Genomic DNA, 18,478 nt, shown 5'->3' with positions numbered 1-18,478 from the left:
CTGATGCTCACTGGGCTAGTAAAAAAAACAGGTCGGTGGCTCATCCCATTCATCTCTCTCAAGGCTAAAGGAGTGAGTGAGAGGGTAGAAGAAAAGCCTTTGGAAGAATATGCCTGAGCAGGATGATGTGCATGGATGAGGCATGAATATGCATGTGTAGATATTGGTGCCTTCTTCCAGCTGTGTTTCTGCATTTCTCTTCCTCCTACTATGAGATATGATAGAATTAATTATTTTTAAAATCTGTTGCATGTGCTGTGCATGACTTAACCAAACATTAAAGCTGAGTTGCAGTGTATCATACCAAGTGATTCATCACACACACCTGGAAATAGGCAATATACTACGAAAATTGTGCACAACTGAGTTGAGTTGGATAAGCCTATCAATTTGCTGAAGATAATTTAAAATGAACGGTCTTTAAGACCCAACTTTTCTTACACTAAATTGAATTAAGGAAGAAATGTGCTTAACAATTCATTTCATTACCTACTACAATCCTGTGGCCACTGTTCTAGAATACAAATTTTCAATTTTTGGCAAAGTGCTTTTTTTGGGATATGCTATAATCCTGTGACTTATACTTAAAGGAAAAAAAGAAATAATAAAATATGATCTCTCCCACAGATGCAAAGTCTTTGCTGATGAAATATCTGTTGATTCTCCTATCTATTGATTTTTCTCATCTTCTCTTCTTCAACTTACTTCCAAGTGAGCCAGTTCCAGCTACTCACATACTTGAGTCAGTTAGCTGACTCAAACGAAGGAAAAATGCAAAGCAAAACACATGCTTTATAAACCAGACCTCAGGGTAACATTTATTGAGGGTTCGTGGGTTATATATAGATTATTGTTTTTTTTCTATCACTCAACACTGGCTCTGGAAGTTTGAGTTTCAACTCTTTTAAAAACAACTCATGCACGCCCTATTCCCTTTTTAAACAAATTTTATTCTGTGTTTTATTACTGAAATACGTTGTCCTACCCATCCCACCCCAGAGTAAAAATCTCACCCAGGCTCCCTATTTCTTTCCCTCATCCCCTCTTCCCCACACCATCCAGGGACAAATGCGCCAGGGTTCCCTGCCCACTGGTCATTCTGGAGTGTGTCCATTGGGTAGTAATGTGGAAACCACCAGGGCCTTTGTGGAGAAAATGGAGGGGGCTGAAGGAGTCCCAAGAGGGGCTTATTTCAGGGCCTTGGACCCTTGCTCATAGGCGAGCTTGATCTTATCATCTGGACAGGTGGAGGCAGATTTTTCCTGAGCATAGGCATTGCTCAAGTACCGATGCACACCACGGAAGGCCTCAGGGATGGTGAATCTCCGGTACTTTTTTTTTTTTTTTTTTCTTTTGAGATGGCATCTCACTCTGTCGCCCAGGCTGGAGTGCAGTGGCATGATCTTGGCTCACTGTAATCTCTGCCTCCCAGGTTCCAGCAATTCTTTTGCCTCAGCCTCCTGAGTAGCTGGGATTACAAGTACGTACCACCACACCTGGCTAATTTTTTTTTTTGTATTATTATTATTATTTTTTTAGTAGACACGGGGTTTCAACTTGTAGGCCAGGCTGGTCTTGAACTCCTGACCTCAAGTGATCTGCCCACCTTGGCCTCCCAAAGTGCTGGAATTACAGGCATGAGCCATGACACCCGGCACCCCGGCACTTCTTACACAACACTTGTACTATGTGGAGCTTTGACAACAGGTTGCAGTCAGCCAGGGTGAGCTCATTGCCATCCAGAAACTTCCTCTGAGAGATGCCTTCATCTTCAGCACTGGTTTCATCCACTTCTTCTGGGTCGGGGGATGTCAAGTAATTGTCTAAAACCTTCAGGGCTTTCAGGAGTCCCTTCTCCAGACTGTCATTTAGTGCTGGGTTTGAATTTTTGATGTAAGCAGAAAATCTGGCAAATATGTCCAGCTCAGCTGTGTTGGACTCAGGGTTCAGAGCTGCCAGCTTGGGGTACCTGGGAGGGCACAGCAGTGCCTACAGAAATTCCTCAGTCTTGTTGGTGTCCTTGTGCTCTTCCATGCCATACAGCAGGAATGGGAGCTGCCCTTCTGGGTACAGCTTTTGCACTATCTTGGTCTGCCTCTTGGTGTCAATGATGGTGACACTGAAGGTGACTCCCTTGAACCACAGCACCATGAACAGTCTCTAGGAGAAGGGGCAGTTCCCAATCTTGACCCCATCACTGCCAGCCTTCATGAACAATTCAACTTGCAGTTGTTCTTCAGCTATGGTTGCGCTAGGGACCAGAAAATGGCCATAGCTGGGGGAACTGGGGCATGCACTATTTCTTACATCCTTATCTGTTTAGAATGTCTATCTGTTTTCCTAAGCTGGCACTCAGCAAGAAGGCCATGTTCCATTTGACTGCCAAGATGGTGAAGCCCAATGATGAGAAGCCAGACAAGTTCAAGTCTGGCATTTTCCAGGGTCTTCTGAAGCTGGAGATGGCTTAGCTCGGTTGCATTTACAATGCAGTCCTTGAGGATTTGGTCTTCTCACATGAAACTGGATGGCAGCCAGCTCATAAAGGTTCATTTGGACAAAGCACAGCAGAACAATAGGGAACACAAGGTCAAAACTTTTTCTGGTGTTTATAAGAAGCTCATGGGCAAATACGTTGATTTTGAATTTCCAGAATTTCAACTGTAAACACAAATTATAAAGTATATTCACAGTAAAAAAAATAGAACAAAGCCTATCCATTGCCTTTATATTTAAAAGACAACTTTGCTGGGTATAAAACTGCTTCAATCCCACTTTCTTTCTCTCATAACTTTGTGAACACAAAGATCAAGTTAGCTAGGCATGGAGGTGTGCACCTATAGTCCCAACTACTTGGGAGGCTGAGGTGGGAGGATTACTTGAGCCCCTCAGAACATTTCTCCAGTGTTTTCTGGCATTACATATTGCCATGGTAAAGTCTGAGGCCAATCTGTTTTTTTTTCATGTTGAATATAACTTTCTTTTTCTGCTTGGATGCTATGATTTTCTTTTTCCTTCATTTAGTTACTTCACTGGGAAATGCTTTGATACTAATTATTTTATATTATTTTTCCTGAGACATTGTGTGTGCCCTTTCTACCTTTACATTCCATTATTTGAACAAAAGTTTCCTTTGTTTAGAAGGATTATTTGTATTTGACTATATATATATCTTTTCCTGTTGGTTCTCTTCTTCAGAGACAAAAATTTTGCGAATGTTGGCTCTTCTTTGGCAATCTCCCATAACATTTTCTCTATTATTATTTTTATTTTCATATCATTTTATTTTGAGACAGGGTCTTGCTATGTTGCCCAGGCTGGTCTCCAACTCCTGGACTCAACCGATCTTCCTGCCTCAGCCTCCTGAGTAGTTGGAATTACATGCCTGCATCACTGCACCAAACTCTTCTTATCATTGTATATCTATTTTATATTTTCATTTCATTTTATATAATAGCCTCTAGCCTAATTACTATATTTCCTTGGATGGTTTTAGTTATGATTTTCCTATTTTGTTTCATCTACTATGGTTTCAATCTTTTGCTTTTGTCTACCATTTTTCCTAAGCTCTGAGAGATCACTTTTCATCTGTCTGTTGACTTATATCATCTTTAAATATCTCTTCTTTTTCCTACTTCTCTATCGCCCTCCACCATTTTCCTTGAGAGAGAGATGTCTAAATGTGTTTTGTGAATGCTTTGACACTGTGAAGAGCTGTTATAAAGAACTATAATTAGTCTGAACTTTCCTACTGTAATTTTCCATTTGATATACAGAACATTATTTGCTTACATTCTTTCTTCTTCTCTCTTTTAATCCAGCAAAGATCATATGCTAGTTCCTTTTCCAAAAGAAAATTACACCTCATTTTTGAATGGAACCAGCTATTTGCTGAGAGTTGAGGTGTGGCAGGAGTAGCTGGGGTCAGGCCACAGCTATGATTTGGTTTTGTTGTCTTCGTTACTCTTTGACCAAATCTATGATTTCATTTGCTCTGGGGGCCTATGTCCCTCAGTTTTCAAGCACTTTGGAGGTCACAGCCAAGTACTTAAGCCCTTTGGTTCATGCTCATGGCTGGTTTCTCCTGACTCTCCTTCCCCCCGCCCTGCCCACTATTCACATATGATGGTTTCTCTCTAGTAGGAGGCTAGGCCATCGAGAGTAGAAGACTGGGTGTGTCCAAGGTTGCTCTTTGATCACCATTATTCCTTCCATCACTTTTCAAATTCAGAAGTTACATTTTCCAACATTTATTGAAGATTCGTGCATTTATACTTCCTGTCTATTCCTTTATTCTTTGTTTTTGTGATTTTAGTGAATTTGAATGAATTTAAAATAAGCCTCTGGAAAATATGAAATTACCTCATGCATGAGTGAGACCGTCAACTGGGAAAATATTACTACCCTGAATCCTTAAGCTCAAATGCTGAATTTAAAAATCATTATATAAAGCTGAATCCTGTTACTTTAATAAAGTCATGAAAAACTTTAACCAATCTGTTTTCATTCTATGAGGTTAATAAAGTTACCACCAGCAAACATTTACTGAGGACTTTTTGTGTTGACTCTCCATGTTTTATATGGACTTAATCCTTCTGATGACCCAATGAGGGAAGCACAGAGAGGTAAAACATGATTTGAACTTAGGTAGTCTGACTCTCAAACACATATTATTGTCCACTTTGCTCTACAGTTTCTCAAATAATCCTTCTAAATGCTGAGCTGATTTGTCCACCCTAGGGGGAAGAGAATGCCAGAGACACATGCATTAGAGGAGTCTTTGCTACCACGTTCTAGTGCTCTCACCAGCACAACAGGGCCCAGGGACAGGGGATGGGGTGTTGAACTGCAGTGTTTCCAGACATCCATCTAGTCATCAATCTTTTTAAAAAAGTGACAACCATGAAAACAACAACTGGTTCCAGAGGACTCCCCACACCTTCCTACTGATTTTAAAATTTTAGCTTACTACGGATTTATATATGACCAACTGGAGAAAACCTCTACAAATGCAATATACATGTCTGACCTGAAAGTTCCACAAATTCCCCAAAGAGGCACATATTCAAAATCTAACCAGTGAAGGATACATGTAAATTTGTCATATGGCAAAATGACAAAAGAAAAAGAAATAGTTTATATTCCTATATATCACTCTTGATTCTTGTGACCTTTTTTTTTGAGACTGAGTTTCACTCTTATTGCCCAGGCTGGAGTGCAATGGCACAATCTCGGCTCACCGCAACCTCTGCCTCCCGGGTTCAAGTGATTCTCCTGCCTCAGCCTCCCGAGTAGCTGGGATTACAGGCATGCACCACCATTCCTGGCTAATTCTGTATTTTTAGTAGAGACGAGGTTTCTCCATGTTGGTCAGGCTGGTCTCAAACTCTCGACCTCAGGTGATCCACCTTCCTTGGCCTCCCAAAGTGCTGAGATTACAGGCATGAGCCACTCTGCCCAGCCTTTTTTTTTTTATTTTAATTTTTTTATTTTTATTTAATTTTATTTTTTAAGAGACAGGGTCTTGCTCTATCACCTAGGCTGGAGTGCCATGGCACAGTCATGGCTCACTGCAGCCTCAACCTCCCGAGGTTCAAGCAATCCTCCTGCCTCAGCCTCCCGAGTAGCTGGGACTACAGGTGTGTGCCACCATGCCCAGCTAATTTTTTTTTTCCCCCGTATGGATAGTTTCTCACTATGTTGCCTAGGCTGGTCTCAAACTCCAGGGCTCAAGTGATCCTCATGCCTTGGCCTCCCAAAGTGCTAAGATAATAGGCATAAGCCACCATGCCTGGCTTTTGCTACTGCTTTTGTATCCCCACCTCTGACCCAGGCTGTGTTTAAGGGGAAACAATGAGGTCATGAGAACTTTTACTTATGGACTATTCATGAATTTGGAACTGCCGAAACAATCTGGCCTTACAACAGACCATGAAGCAAGACGAGGTTGAGTGGAGTTAAGCAAAGGGTTTGATGGACACACTATTCCTTTGATTCAAGATCAAAAGTTTTACACATACATGTATTTTATCATTATATATGAATATTAAATTCATTAGCATAAAGTATCTTATTATACCAGTGTGATGTCTATTAAACACTAAGGTATTCAAAGGCTGTTCTGCTGCGGCTCATTTCCATCCTCTCTCCATTCCCACCATCCTCAAAAAGCACTGTGGATAATTACGTGCTCTTCCATGTCCCTCAACCACATCGCACCAAAGAGAGGGGCTTCCCTCTCTCCACCACGGTTACTTCTCTCTCTACCTTCCTTCATCTTCTTTCCCTTAGCAAAATAAAATTAGGAAACCCACTCAGGACATTGTGATAATGACATTTCCATAATTAGTAATAAGACTCCTGTAAGCTGAGTGGAAATGGGGTCTTTATAACATGGTGCCCACGTGACTAACAGGCCGTGCCCTGCTCCGTGGCAACAGTCTGCCTGCTCTTCCCTCCAAGGCATGGCACTGACACTATGATTCCCTTAACTACAGGTGCCCGCCTCATCGCCCGGCTAGTTTTTTGTATTTTTAAGTAGAGACAGGGTTTCACCGTATTAGCCAGGATGGTCTCGATCTCCTGACCTCGTGATCCTCCCGTCTCGGCCTCCCAAAGTGCTGGGATTACAGGCTTGAGCCACCGCGCCCGGCCCGATTCCCTTAACTTTTAAAGTAAACTGTGAAGACCAAGACCATCCCTAACTAGAGTTTCATGTTCCAATCAAGTAAAACTGAAATGATGGGTAATCAGACAAATGCTCATTTGCATAAATAAGAGACTACAAAGTGTATGGAATGTGCAGTTGACTTGAGCCAAGGGGTCCCTAGAGATAAAAATTCAAAGTGACACTGGAAAAAGGGAGCCTCGAAAATCTGTAATTTCATTAAAAATAGCGAAGGGAGAACTAAAACATATTTTATGATGTTTTTATTCAAAAAAACACTGTATTGACTGGGCATGTTGGCTCATGCCTGTAATCCCAGCACTCTGGGAGGCCGAGGCTGCTGGATAACCTGAGGTCAGTAGTTCAAGACTAGCCTAGCCAACACAGTGAAACTCCATCTCCACTAAAAATACAAAAATCAGCCAGGCATAGTGGCAGGTGCCTGTAATCCCAGCTACTCGGGAGACTGAGGCAGAAGAATCGCTTGAAGCCAGGAGGTGGAGGTTGCAGCGAGCCAACATTGCGCCACTGCACTCCAGCCTGGGCAACAGAGTGAGAGTCTGTCTCAAAACAAACAAACACTGTATCAACCAGTCATGTCCATATGTCAAAACCATGTCAAATATGTCATCTTGTTTACAATAAAACAAAAACTAAGATTGAAATGTACAGCTCTGTGCAATCAGCTTAGGCACAGGCCTCAAATGCAAGTTATTTTATTGCAAGCTCCAATGTGACCAACACAGCATTGTCTTTTGAGGAGCTGAGAAGAGAGGAACCTCCTATTGCATTGCCACTGGCTTATGCTACAGTAGTTGTTTATATGTCTCTGCATAGTCATTTATTATCACATTTTGAGGTAAGGGTGAAGCAGTTCAGGAAAATAAGTGTGCCTGAGGCCAGGTGTGGTGGCTCATGCCTCTAATCCCAGCACTTTGGGAGGCTGAGGCAGGAGTATCGCTTGAACTCAGGAGTTCAAGACCAGCCTGGGCAACATAATGAGACCTCATTTCTACTGAAAATTAAAAAAAAAATCTGCTGAGCACGGTGGCATGCATCTGTGGTCCCAGCTACTTGAGAGTCTAAGGCGGGAGGGTTGCTTGAGCCCAGGAGATCCAGGCTGCAGTGAGCTATGTTTGTGCTACTGTACCCAGCCTGGGCAACTGAACGAGACCCTGTCTCAAAAAAAAAAAAAAAAAAAAAAAAAAGTGTGACTATTACTTTACAAAGCCCAGCAAGCATTTCTGGGGTCAGTTCAGCAGAGAACAAGGGAAACTACGTAAGAATTCTATTGATGTTATCTCCTGAATCTTTCCATTTTGCCACTGGAACCATCCCAGTCCAGAATACATTCAATACATCCATCTTGCATCTGGATGACTGCAATATTGGTAAGTTGGTTTTGCTTTTCAAGCAGAATTTGCTTAACCTTTAAGATCAAAATTAATATCCTGTATATGGCCAACAAGGCCCTGTACTGTCTGGCCCTATTCACCTCCTAACCTGCAACTCCAGAGAGTCACCTGGCCTCTGGAATACTAGACATGTTTGCTTTCTCTCAATTCATTCACCAGTGCCCTGTGAATTAGGATGGTTCTTGCTTTTCTCTGATTCTTCTTTCTTGTTGTGTGGGTTTTGCCACTGTGTCCATCTGGACCTCTGGATATTGGGGGTCCCTGCTCTGTGGTGATGTCAGGGAGGGTGCAGATCTAGGCACCCAGGGGGAGGGAGTTTGGCCAGGCCTTCATGATGAGGCTGTGTTGGGGCCAACTGACTCTCCTTTAGACAAGTCATAGCCTTGAGTGTGGCAGGCACCAGCTTTATTCCCAAGAACGGGCCCCACACCAGCCCTTGCTTTCAAGCTGCAACCCAGGCTCCTGGCACTTTCCTGGCAAGAAGCACTTCTGTCATCCCTAACAGGTTTCCTTCCAGCTGCCTCTGCCTGCTGCTGGGCTCAGTACCTGGAGGCTGTGGCCTCACTCACCACTCAGGTTCTGTTCTGTTTCTACATCACAGAAATGTTCGTCTTGCTTTTAATACCAAATACTGGCTGGGTGCAGTGGCTCCTGCCTGTAATCCCAGCACTTTGGGAGGCCAAGGTGGGCAAGAGTTCAAGACCAGCCTGGCCAACATGGTGAAACCTCTTCTCTACTGCAAATACCAAAAAAAAAAAAAAAAAAGAAAAGAAAAACTTTGCTGGGCCTGGTGGCAAGCACCTGTAGTCCCAGCTGCTCAGGGAGGCTGAGGCAGAAGAATTGCTTGAACCCAGGAGGCAGAGGTTGCAGTGAGCCAAGATTAAAAAAAATTACATCTTTCTAATTCTTTCTCTCTCTCTATAAATATATGTATTTTATGTATATATTTTTTATTTCCATGAGGTTTTCAGGGAACAGGTGGTATTTGGTTACATGAGTAAGTTCAGTGATGATTTGTGAGAATTTGGTGCACCCATGGCCCAAGCAGTGTACACTGAACCCAATTGGTAGTCTTTTATCCCTCACCTCCTTCCCACCCTTTCTCCCTGAGCCCCCAAAGTCCATTGTGTCATTCTCATGCCTTTGCATCCTCATAGCTTAGCTCCCACTTATGAGTGAGAACATATGATGTTTGGTCTTCCATTCCCGAGTTACTTCACTTAGAATAATAGTCTCCAACTCCATTCAGGTTGCTGTGAATGTCATTAATTCATTCCTTTTTATGGCTAAGTAGTATTCTATTGTATGTAGGCCACAGTTTCTTTATCCATTCATCGATTAATTGGCATTTGGGTTGGTTCCACATTTTTGCAACTGCAAATTGTGCTGCCATAAACATGCATGTGCAAGTACCTTTTCCATATAATCACCTCTTTTCCTCTGGGTAGATACCCAGTAATGGGATTGCTGGATCAAGTGATAGTTCTACTTTTAGCTCCTTAAGAAATGTCCACACTGTTTTCCATTGTGACTGTATGAGTTAACATTCCCAGCAGCAGTGCGAACATACTCCCTTTTCACTGCATCCACAGCAACATCTATTATTTTTTGATTATGGTCTTTCCTTCCTTCTTTCCTTCTTCCCTTCCCCTCCCTGCCTCCCTCCCTCCCTTCCTCTTTCTTTTTCTTTCTTTCTTTTTTATTTTTGAGATGGTGAAGTCTCACTCTGTCGCCCAGGCAGAAGTGCGGTGGCATGATCTGGCTCACTACAAAACTCTGCCTCCCAGGTTCAAGTGATTCTCCTGCCTCAGCCTCCCGAGTAGCTGGGATTAAGGTGTGCACCACCACTACACCCAACTCATTTTTATATTTTTAGTAGAGACAGGGTTTCACCATGAACTCCTGACCTCAGGTGATCCCCCTGCCTTGGCCTCCCAAAGTGCTGGGATTACAGGTGTGGGCCACCACACCCAGCCGATTATGGCCATTCTTGAGAGTGTAAGGTGGTATACAAATGGCCAAAAATGCTCAACATCACTAATGATCAGAAAAATGCAAATCAAAACCACAATGCGATCTCTTTTTATATTTTATCAATCATTGTAGAGTGTTTGGAACTGAGGGGGTGTCTGGTAATATCCCCTAATAGAGCCATCCAGTAGAAAAGGACAACCTGTTTTGTAACCTTTTGATTTAATGAAGTGTAGGGATTAAGAGCCCAGACGCTGGAACTGGTGTGCCTGGAGCTGGGTCTGAGTTGTGCCCTTAAATCTGTGTGCTCCCAGAAAGAGTAACTTCTCTGTGCCTCAGTTTCCTTATCAGGAAAATAATTTTTCAAGGCCACTGTGAAGATTAGATGATTTAATACCTGTAAAATTTGTATAAGGGTTGCACGTAATAAATGTTCAATAAATATTAGTTATCATTATATGACTTAATGGAGATTTTTATTATATCTATTTCATATTATGTATATAGTACGAATTATATTTATATATATTCTATTTAGCCAGTTCCTATCATTAGACTTTATTGCTTTTTCCAATTATTTGCAACATTAGAAATCCTTATAGCAAATTATTTGCTTAAATTAATGATTAATTGAGGACTCCATTGAAATGTTTTTGTATTTTTTAGTATCTGTGGGTTGAGAAAGTACCTTATCAAAAGCTCCTATGAATTCAGAATCAATTTTAAATGAATTTAGATTTTATAATTTAAAACAATCCATATACATTTGAAAAACAGTAGTGCCTGTTTATCCAGGCTACCAACAATGGCTGGTGAGTGCCTTAGTTTGGGCTGCTATAACAAATACCATAGATTGAGCGGCTTAATCAAGAAGCATATATTTCTCACAGTTCTGGAGGCTGAAAGTCCAAGATCAGGGTGTCAACATGGCCAGGTTCTTGGCAAGGGCTCTCCTCCTGCTTCCAGTTTATAGCAATGTGTATGTGGACCTCCCCATATGGCCTTTCCTTGACATGCTCTGCTCTCTCTCTCTCTCTTTATAAAGGCATTCATCTCTTTATGGGGCACCTACCTTCATGACCTCATCTAGATCTAATTACCTCCCAAAGGCCACCTCCAAATACTGTCACATTGGAGATTAGGGATTTAACACATGAATTTGGGAGGGGACACAAACATTCATTGTATAGCAGTGTGCATACGGATTTTCTCGGATCCTTGTCAGTAACTCTGGCCCATGGGTGGGGAACCATTGCTTCACTGTAAATGACTTAATTTAAGGGAAGGATCTCAGCTCAAAACTCTTTTCAACTGGATTTCCACCAATACATAGGAGGATTAAGGGAAAATAACATATACTTCTACTCATTGTGGATTAGTTTATTCAGAACCTGTTCTCTGAATGCCTGGCTTAGCAGAATGCGTTAAGCAAAGTGAGTCTGACTGGTGGGGGGACTGAAGGTGGCAGGAGGAGGGGAGGGAGAACAAGAGGTGACTTTGGAGCATGGCATGTAGTCTGAGGGAGGGTGGACAAGGTCAGGCACTGCAATTGGCCATCTGGTGTAAGAAGAGTGCAGCAAAAAGACACAGGGCTTCTGAAGGGTGGCAAAGGACCAGAGGAGGTGGGCAGGAACTGGGCACAGGAAGGAGGCTTGCTGGGAGGGATCAGATGTAACATAAACAGGAATGTGGAGGATGTTTCTGAAGGATGGGCCTCTATGCAGCCAAATGTTTCTGCATAGGCTTTTTAGGGGAATGAGTATATTTTGGTTTCAAGAATAAGAATGAGGGCTGGGTGTAGTGGCTCATGCCTGTAATCCCAGCACTTTGGGAGGCTGAGGTGGGTGGATCATGAGGTCAGGAGATCAAGACCAGTCTGGGCAACATGGTGAAACCCCATCTCTATGAAAAATACAAAAATAAGCCAGGTGTGGTGGTGCGCACCTGTAGTCCCAGCTACTTGGGAGGCTGAGGCAGGAGAATCACTTGAACTCAGGAGGTAGAGGTTGCAGTGAGCCGAGACTGTGCCACAGCACTCCAGCCTGGCAACAGAGTGAGACTCCATCAAAAAGAAAAAAAAAAGAATAGGAATGAAAGAAATACTAGTAAAAGATGATGCCAAAAAAAATGCTGTAGTACAGGTGAGAAAATGCACCGCCTTCTAAGAAATTCCATTTTTATTGGGGTTAAGGTATCATGCGTTGCCACAGCAACTGCCAAGAAAAATCCATTTTAAGAAAGGTGCTCTGCTACAGAGCTCATGTACTTTGATTCTGAAATATAAAGTGAAAATGTAAAAATAACTGCAATTTTCTTAACGATCTTAAAAATACTCATTTCCCCCCTTTTTTCAATACCATTTCCTCTTCAGGTACTTTATTCTAACTGGCGTCCTCTCAAACTAAGCACGCAGCGCAATAGGAGTCCTCCGTTCCCTGTTCATAGGAACCGTTCCACCGCAAGGGAGCGAAGCCTGCTGCTTAACGGGTCTGGGACTCCAAGGCAAGGGGGTGGCTGATGCAGGAAGCAGTTGCCGACCTCTGTTGTTTGAAGGGTGGCATGAACTAGTTTCTAGAAAGGGTTATATTTTCAGGACCATTTTCTGATCCCGTGGAGAGAAAGTTAGCTTTAGCATGAGTGAACGGTTCAAACCTAGCACTTTAATTAGGTTTAGATGCTCTAAATCCAGCTTCAGGTAGTTCAAAAGATTCTCTGACACCAAAAAGAAAACAAGGGTCTGGTAAGTCTACCTCTAAGGATTCACACACAGAAAAGACAGAAAATGGGTAAGACAGTCGAAGACCAGAAACTTACTAATAAACTGTCTGAATTTGTTCATGAATCAAAGACTTAAATTCTGAATAAGATTGAGGTTGTCACTGGGGCCGTACCATGGCAGCAAAGACTCAGAAGAGGAGCTCAGACAGTGATCCATCCTAAAGCACGAATTACTGCGGAAGCCGGGCCAATAGTGATGGCAAAGGGAACCTAATAGAAGAACAGGCCCTTATCATAAATGCTCCCTCGGATAATATCAATCCTGACACTGAAGATCCAGAACCAAAACCTATGATCATTGGCACCAATAATGTGTTTGAAGTTGGTTGTCATTCCCAAGCCATGAAAATGGGAGATAATAATGTCATTGAATTAAAAGCATATGTAGGCAGAAATGTAATATTGACAAGTGGCTGCCTCACTGGGGCTTGCTGTAACCTAAATACTTTTGAAGTCATCCCTGAGAATATGGTGATCTATGGTGCAGACTGCCTTCGTCGGGTGCAGGCTGAGCGACTGCAGCCCCAGACATTACAGCTGGATTTCTTGATGAAAATCTTGCCAAATTACCACCACCTAAAGAAGACTATGAAAGGAAGCTCAACTCCAGTAAAGAACTAAGAACAGTACATGCCATGAAGATAACATTTTGTCTTTGACTGCTGTCTTTTGAATGGGCCACAGTGTTTATGTGCTCTTAGCAATTCACAGAATAATACATATTGACTTCATTTTGTAAAATTGGGTTGAGAGGAGAGTAATGGATTTTCATTGTAACTGTCCTTTGTAATTCATATAAAATGTATCATTTTCCTATAACCTTGCTTCTTTTCTGATAATTGGCAGATTTAGCTTTCTTTTGTTATATAAACTGCTAGCCACAAATTTTAGTTATGTAAAAGACTACCCATGACAAGAAAGGACATATTGTTATGTATTTATATTCTAGCATAGACTAAACTGAATAAAATGCTGGTAACAGGAAAAAAAAATTGAGGTTGTGATGTAAAATAAACATGTGAATATTAAAATTTTGGACAGTATTTTGCATATAAGCAGTACTCTTTACTTCCTGATGGAGATGGCAAAGCTGAAACCATATTACAGAGCTCCTATTAATAAATGTGGCCTTGGGAGGTACTCATTTAGAATTTCACAAGACACATGTAGCGGAGATTTTATTCAGCAGCATTCATTCCAGCATTTACTCCAGCATTATTCACCAGTTTTCTGGTAACTGGAATCTACCCCTCTCCCATTCTCTGTCCCACCCAAGGGTCAAGGGTAGAGTATGTGACAGGACCCTAAGGCAATCATCACATCACATTATCTGGAGCCATAACTATTTAGGGCCTGGGAACATGATTCAAGTCCAGGTAACCAGAGTCACTGACAGTCAAAGGATGCAGACTCTCTCACCCACCAGACTTTCCCGCGGATGTCATTCTGGAATTGTGACAACCATCTTGCTACCCTCAGTAAGAAGTGAACTGAGGGTTTTGGCAATCCAGGGGAAGAACCGAGAAGTAGAGAAAAATAAACTGAGCCCTTTATCCATCCATACCTAAAGTTAGCCCTGTCCTTGGATTTTTCAGCTTGGGTTAGATTTTCTGTCCCTTGCAACCCAAACGGCCTGAATTGACACAACACAGAATATGCAAAATATTCACTTACATTTATGTGTGTCGCATCTGTTAGACCAGGGGTCAACAGACTTCAGCCTGCAGACCAAATTTGGCACACTGCTTGTTTTTGTAAATAAAGATTTCCTGTAACACAGCCATGCTCACTTGTTTACTTATTGTCTGTGATTGCTTTCTCACGACAATGGCAGTATTGAGTAGTCTTGACAGAGACCTTATGGCTCACAAGCCCTGAAACATTTGTTATCTGGCCCTTTATAGAAAGTTGGTTGACCCCTGCAACTAGACTGAGCTCCACTAGGTAGGGACTGTGTTCGTTTTGCTGACTGCTACGGCCTCAGCATTTAGCTTGGTGTCTGGCACATGGTAGCAACTCAATACAATAAATATTTGCTGATGAATGAACGAATCAGACAGAGCTTACAACCTTTGGTGTTAAGTCAGTCTTTGTCTCAAAATGACAAGGTCTTCGGAATGTCTAGAGTAAACTCATCACACACGCTTTCCCTAAAGACAAAGAGAAGATTCTGTCATCTCAGTATTGCAGTTCTTAATCAGCACAGTGGCTATTAATAAGTAGGCTGGCTTCAAAGCTGAGAAAGTCGGAGGCAAACACCAGGGCCTACAGGGCTGCTGAGATCAAAGGGGATCTTAGAGATTCACCCCGAAGGAGGGGAGTTGGTTTCATCATGTTCTTTCCTCCTCTGTGCTTCTCCGGTTTACTCACTATCAGACTTTTTATATGGTTGAGATAGTCAATGACTCATGCCTCTTTTCTTCTAAAACCAAATGCCAGCTCCTTTCTTGCTAGAATATATACTTTTGGTCTCATTTCTAATGTTTTTCTTCTTACTAATAACATTCCTAATACGTTTTCTTTGCTTAGGTTGATATATACTATGAATACTCCACTCTTTCAAAGAAGAGTTGGTACAGGTCCTAAAGCAGTTTGAACAGTTCAGCAATTCTATAGGCATGGGATGAGAAAGGCTGAATGTAGAAAGTCTGGACAGGTACGTGTTGAAGAACGTGAATATTTGGAGGACCAAGTTTAAACAAGTTGGAAGGAAGCACCTTGTCTATGTTGCAAGGTATATCCCTGAAAGCGTTTGGGGAAAACCTGGGGGAGGGAGAGGGTGTTTTTTACTTCTGTTTATAATGTCTGACTTTCCTCTCAGAAAGAGGGTGACTAGGCCTTTTTGGTTGGGGCTAGACTTCCTAAAAAAGGTAGTTTTCATCAACAAAGCACCAAAACCCCAACCAAAGGGTAGGTGGAGAAAGACTCTTGAGGTTTATAACTGACTTTGCTAATAAAAGACCCAAGAAGACCTACAGAATAAGGCTGATACTCAGAGAGACTCATGGGGGTTTTGGAGTCTCCCTGATATTTACAATTTGTACATAGAAGTAAGGTTGGAGCACTCGGAACATAGCAAATACTTAGTAAATATTGCTTTAATGAGTAAACGGCTGAACAAAGTTGTTGTTGAATAGGTAGGTGGCACCTTGAAATTATGGAGGGTAGTAAAGGTCATATCAACAAATTGAGATGGAATGTAGTAAAAAATAGAAAAAGCAAAGAAAACCCCACATTATGAACACCTTATATGTGCCAGATACTATATTAAGCAATTGATGCATAATCTTTTACATACTGTGATGATTCTAATTCTTACATACAATTTGGAAGACAGACATTATCTACTCACTTCATCGAGAAGGAAATAGGTTCACAGTGTGTTAACTGTTGGAACCACGATTGAAACCTGACATCTAACCCTGTACTGTGCCCATTTATTACTGGGAGGTGGAGAAGGGAAGAGGATTGATCTAGAAGTATTGTGATGAAATCTCAGGACAGGAGATTCTGGGATTCAGGGGGGCAGCTGGGAGCTGCTGGAGTGATCTAGGAAAGTGAGGAACTCCTAATCTGATCTCAGGTGAGGGCTATGGGAAGGTCATAAAATAGAAGCTGATTAATTACCTGTCTTCGTAGAATAGAAACAAGAGATGAGTTATATGAGAATATATGCTTCAGCCATATGCCTAGAAGAAGGGTGATGTCCCTGCAGAGACAAGGCAATGGGTACAGTACAGGGAGTTGGTCTGGGTGTGGGTAGGACACAAGGTATGTTTGGGGGTTTGCATGTACTTAGTTTGAGAAGCAGAGGAGACATTCATGAGGAAATATGCAAGTGGAGCTCAGGAGAAAAGCAGGACTAGAGACTCAAGAATCACGGGCCAGAAGAAGAAGCTGCAGCCCTGGGAATGGAAGAGCTCTCTGAAGGGGAAAGGGGAGAACAGGAATGTCCCAGGAGCCAAGGCTCATCTATAAGGGACTTCCATATTTAGGATGCAGGAGAAGGAAGCAGAAGCAGGGAATGACCAGAAATGGCCCTAGAGATGAGATGAAAGTTAGGAGAGTGGGGAGCAAGGCTTTGGGGTTCCCAAGAGTAGGAGGGAAAGTAGGTGTTAGGTGCTGCTGAGATCAAGGAAAATAAGCAAGAAGACCAGGCCATTTCGGTTGCAGTGAGGCGAGATTGCGCCACTGCACTCCAGCCTGGGCGACAGAGTGAGACTCTATCTCAAAAAAAAAAGAAAAAAAAAAAAAAAGAAAGACCAGGCCATTTCTATCCCCTGCCTTGAATATCACCACCGCATAGGAAATAGAGTGGTCTAGATAGCAGATTAATCACGAGAGATTTTGGTGAGCAGCAGTGCTACAGACAGGGGAGTTTAAGAAGAAATTATTTTGTTCATAAACATATAGTTTCCTATTTTAAAGCAAAACTTAAAATAAAAGATCCACATCTAACCTTCAGTTAAATATCATTCAAGTATCTGATTTAGACAGAGTTCTGACCTGGTTTGAGGGCATTTTTCAAAAGAGGCAAGCTATGACTGCTCTTTCTTTTCTGCATATTTAAACTCTTGACAATTATAAATAAGATAAACCTCTCCCTCAAAGTACCAATTATCTCCTTATGTTTGAGAAGGCATGAGTTGCCAGATATGGTATTCTATACAAAACACAAAATAGGAAGACAAAGGCAGCCGTTGTCCCACTGGTGCACCCCGGATTTACTCAGGCAGTTCGAATGAACACTAATGAAGATTTTGTGCATAAATCCCCCCACCTTCCAGCTAAAGGGAACCGAGACCCCACAACCTCACAGCAGAACATTTCTTAACACCATTGTAAACACTGACTCCATTCAGGAGTTGTTCACCTTTACACAGCAGAGAGAAAAGAAATTTTTGTTCGATTAAAACTTAGGGAGTGTGACATCATCAAAAGACTTCCTTTAGGCTTTCTGAAAGAAAAAAGCTTATACTTTTACATGAGGAGTAAAAGGAGCTTCAGAAATACATAACTGACATATAAGAGGCCAGGAAGGGAACAGGAGACATCAGTAACTCCTATGTTACTGATGCAGGATAATGGAGGCCTTTACAGAGGTGATGAGATTTGACTGGAACATTGAAGAACGAGTAGGAACTTTCAAGATGGATGAGAGGAAGAAAAAACGGCTAGCCTGGGAAAGGGCAGGAAGCATAGGGGTGACTGTGACTGTGTGTGGCATGCTTCGGGACTGTCACAGGGTAGAGTATGGGTGGAGGTCATGGGGTGGGCAGGGGATAAGTGAGATAGGTGGAGACAAGGTGGTTAGGACTTTGAAGCTTATGCCAAGGTACCTGGGCTTTATTCTGAAGACAATGGAAAAACTAACTCAAGGTTTCTGATTGGAGATTAATATATCTTGATTTCCTCTCCCCTCCCCTCCCCTCCCCTCCCCTCCCCTTCCCTTCCCTTCCCTCCCCTCTTTCTTCTCATTTCTTTCTTTTTCAGATAGGTTCTCACTCTGTCACCCAGGCTGGAGTGCAGTGATGCAACCACAGCTCACTTCAGGCTCCACCTCCTGGTCTTAGGCGATCCTTCCACCTCAACCTCCCAAGGAGCTGGGACTACAGGCATGTACCACCATGCTCTGCTAATTTTTGTATTT

General features: G+C 42.3%; 2 protein-coding genes and 1 pseudogene across 2 annotated transcripts in view; 1 reads left to right on the top strand and 2 right to left on the bottom strand.

Moving 5' to 3' along the window:
• CEP112 (centrosomal protein 112) overlaps positions 1-18,478 on the bottom strand; it is a 567,381-nt gene that overhangs the window by 6,737 nt on the left and 542,166 nt on the right. The window lies entirely within an intron of this gene.
• On the bottom strand, positions 1,188-2,238 carry LOC108517752 (chloride intracellular channel protein 1-like; annotated as a pseudogene).
• On the top strand, positions 10,060-13,451 carry LOC108517728 (dynactin subunit 6-like). Its single transcript, XM_017855817.1, is given in 3 exon segments — positions 10,060-10,077; positions 12,917-13,022; positions 13,025-13,451. Coding segments are annotated over 3 exon segments (549 nt in total). The 3' UTR covers positions 13,450-13,451.

The sequence above is a fragment of the Rhinopithecus bieti genome, unplaced genomic scaffold, assembly GCF_001698545.2.
Source record: "Rhinopithecus bieti isolate Rb0 unplaced genomic scaffold, ASM169854v2 scaffold_39870, whole genome shotgun sequence".
In the NCBI taxonomy this organism is placed as follows: domain Eukaryota; kingdom Metazoa; phylum Chordata; class Mammalia; order Primates; family Cercopithecidae; genus Rhinopithecus; species Rhinopithecus bieti.
Note: the sequence above shows the minus strand (reverse complement) of the source record. Positions and strands in the feature narration are given on the sequence as shown.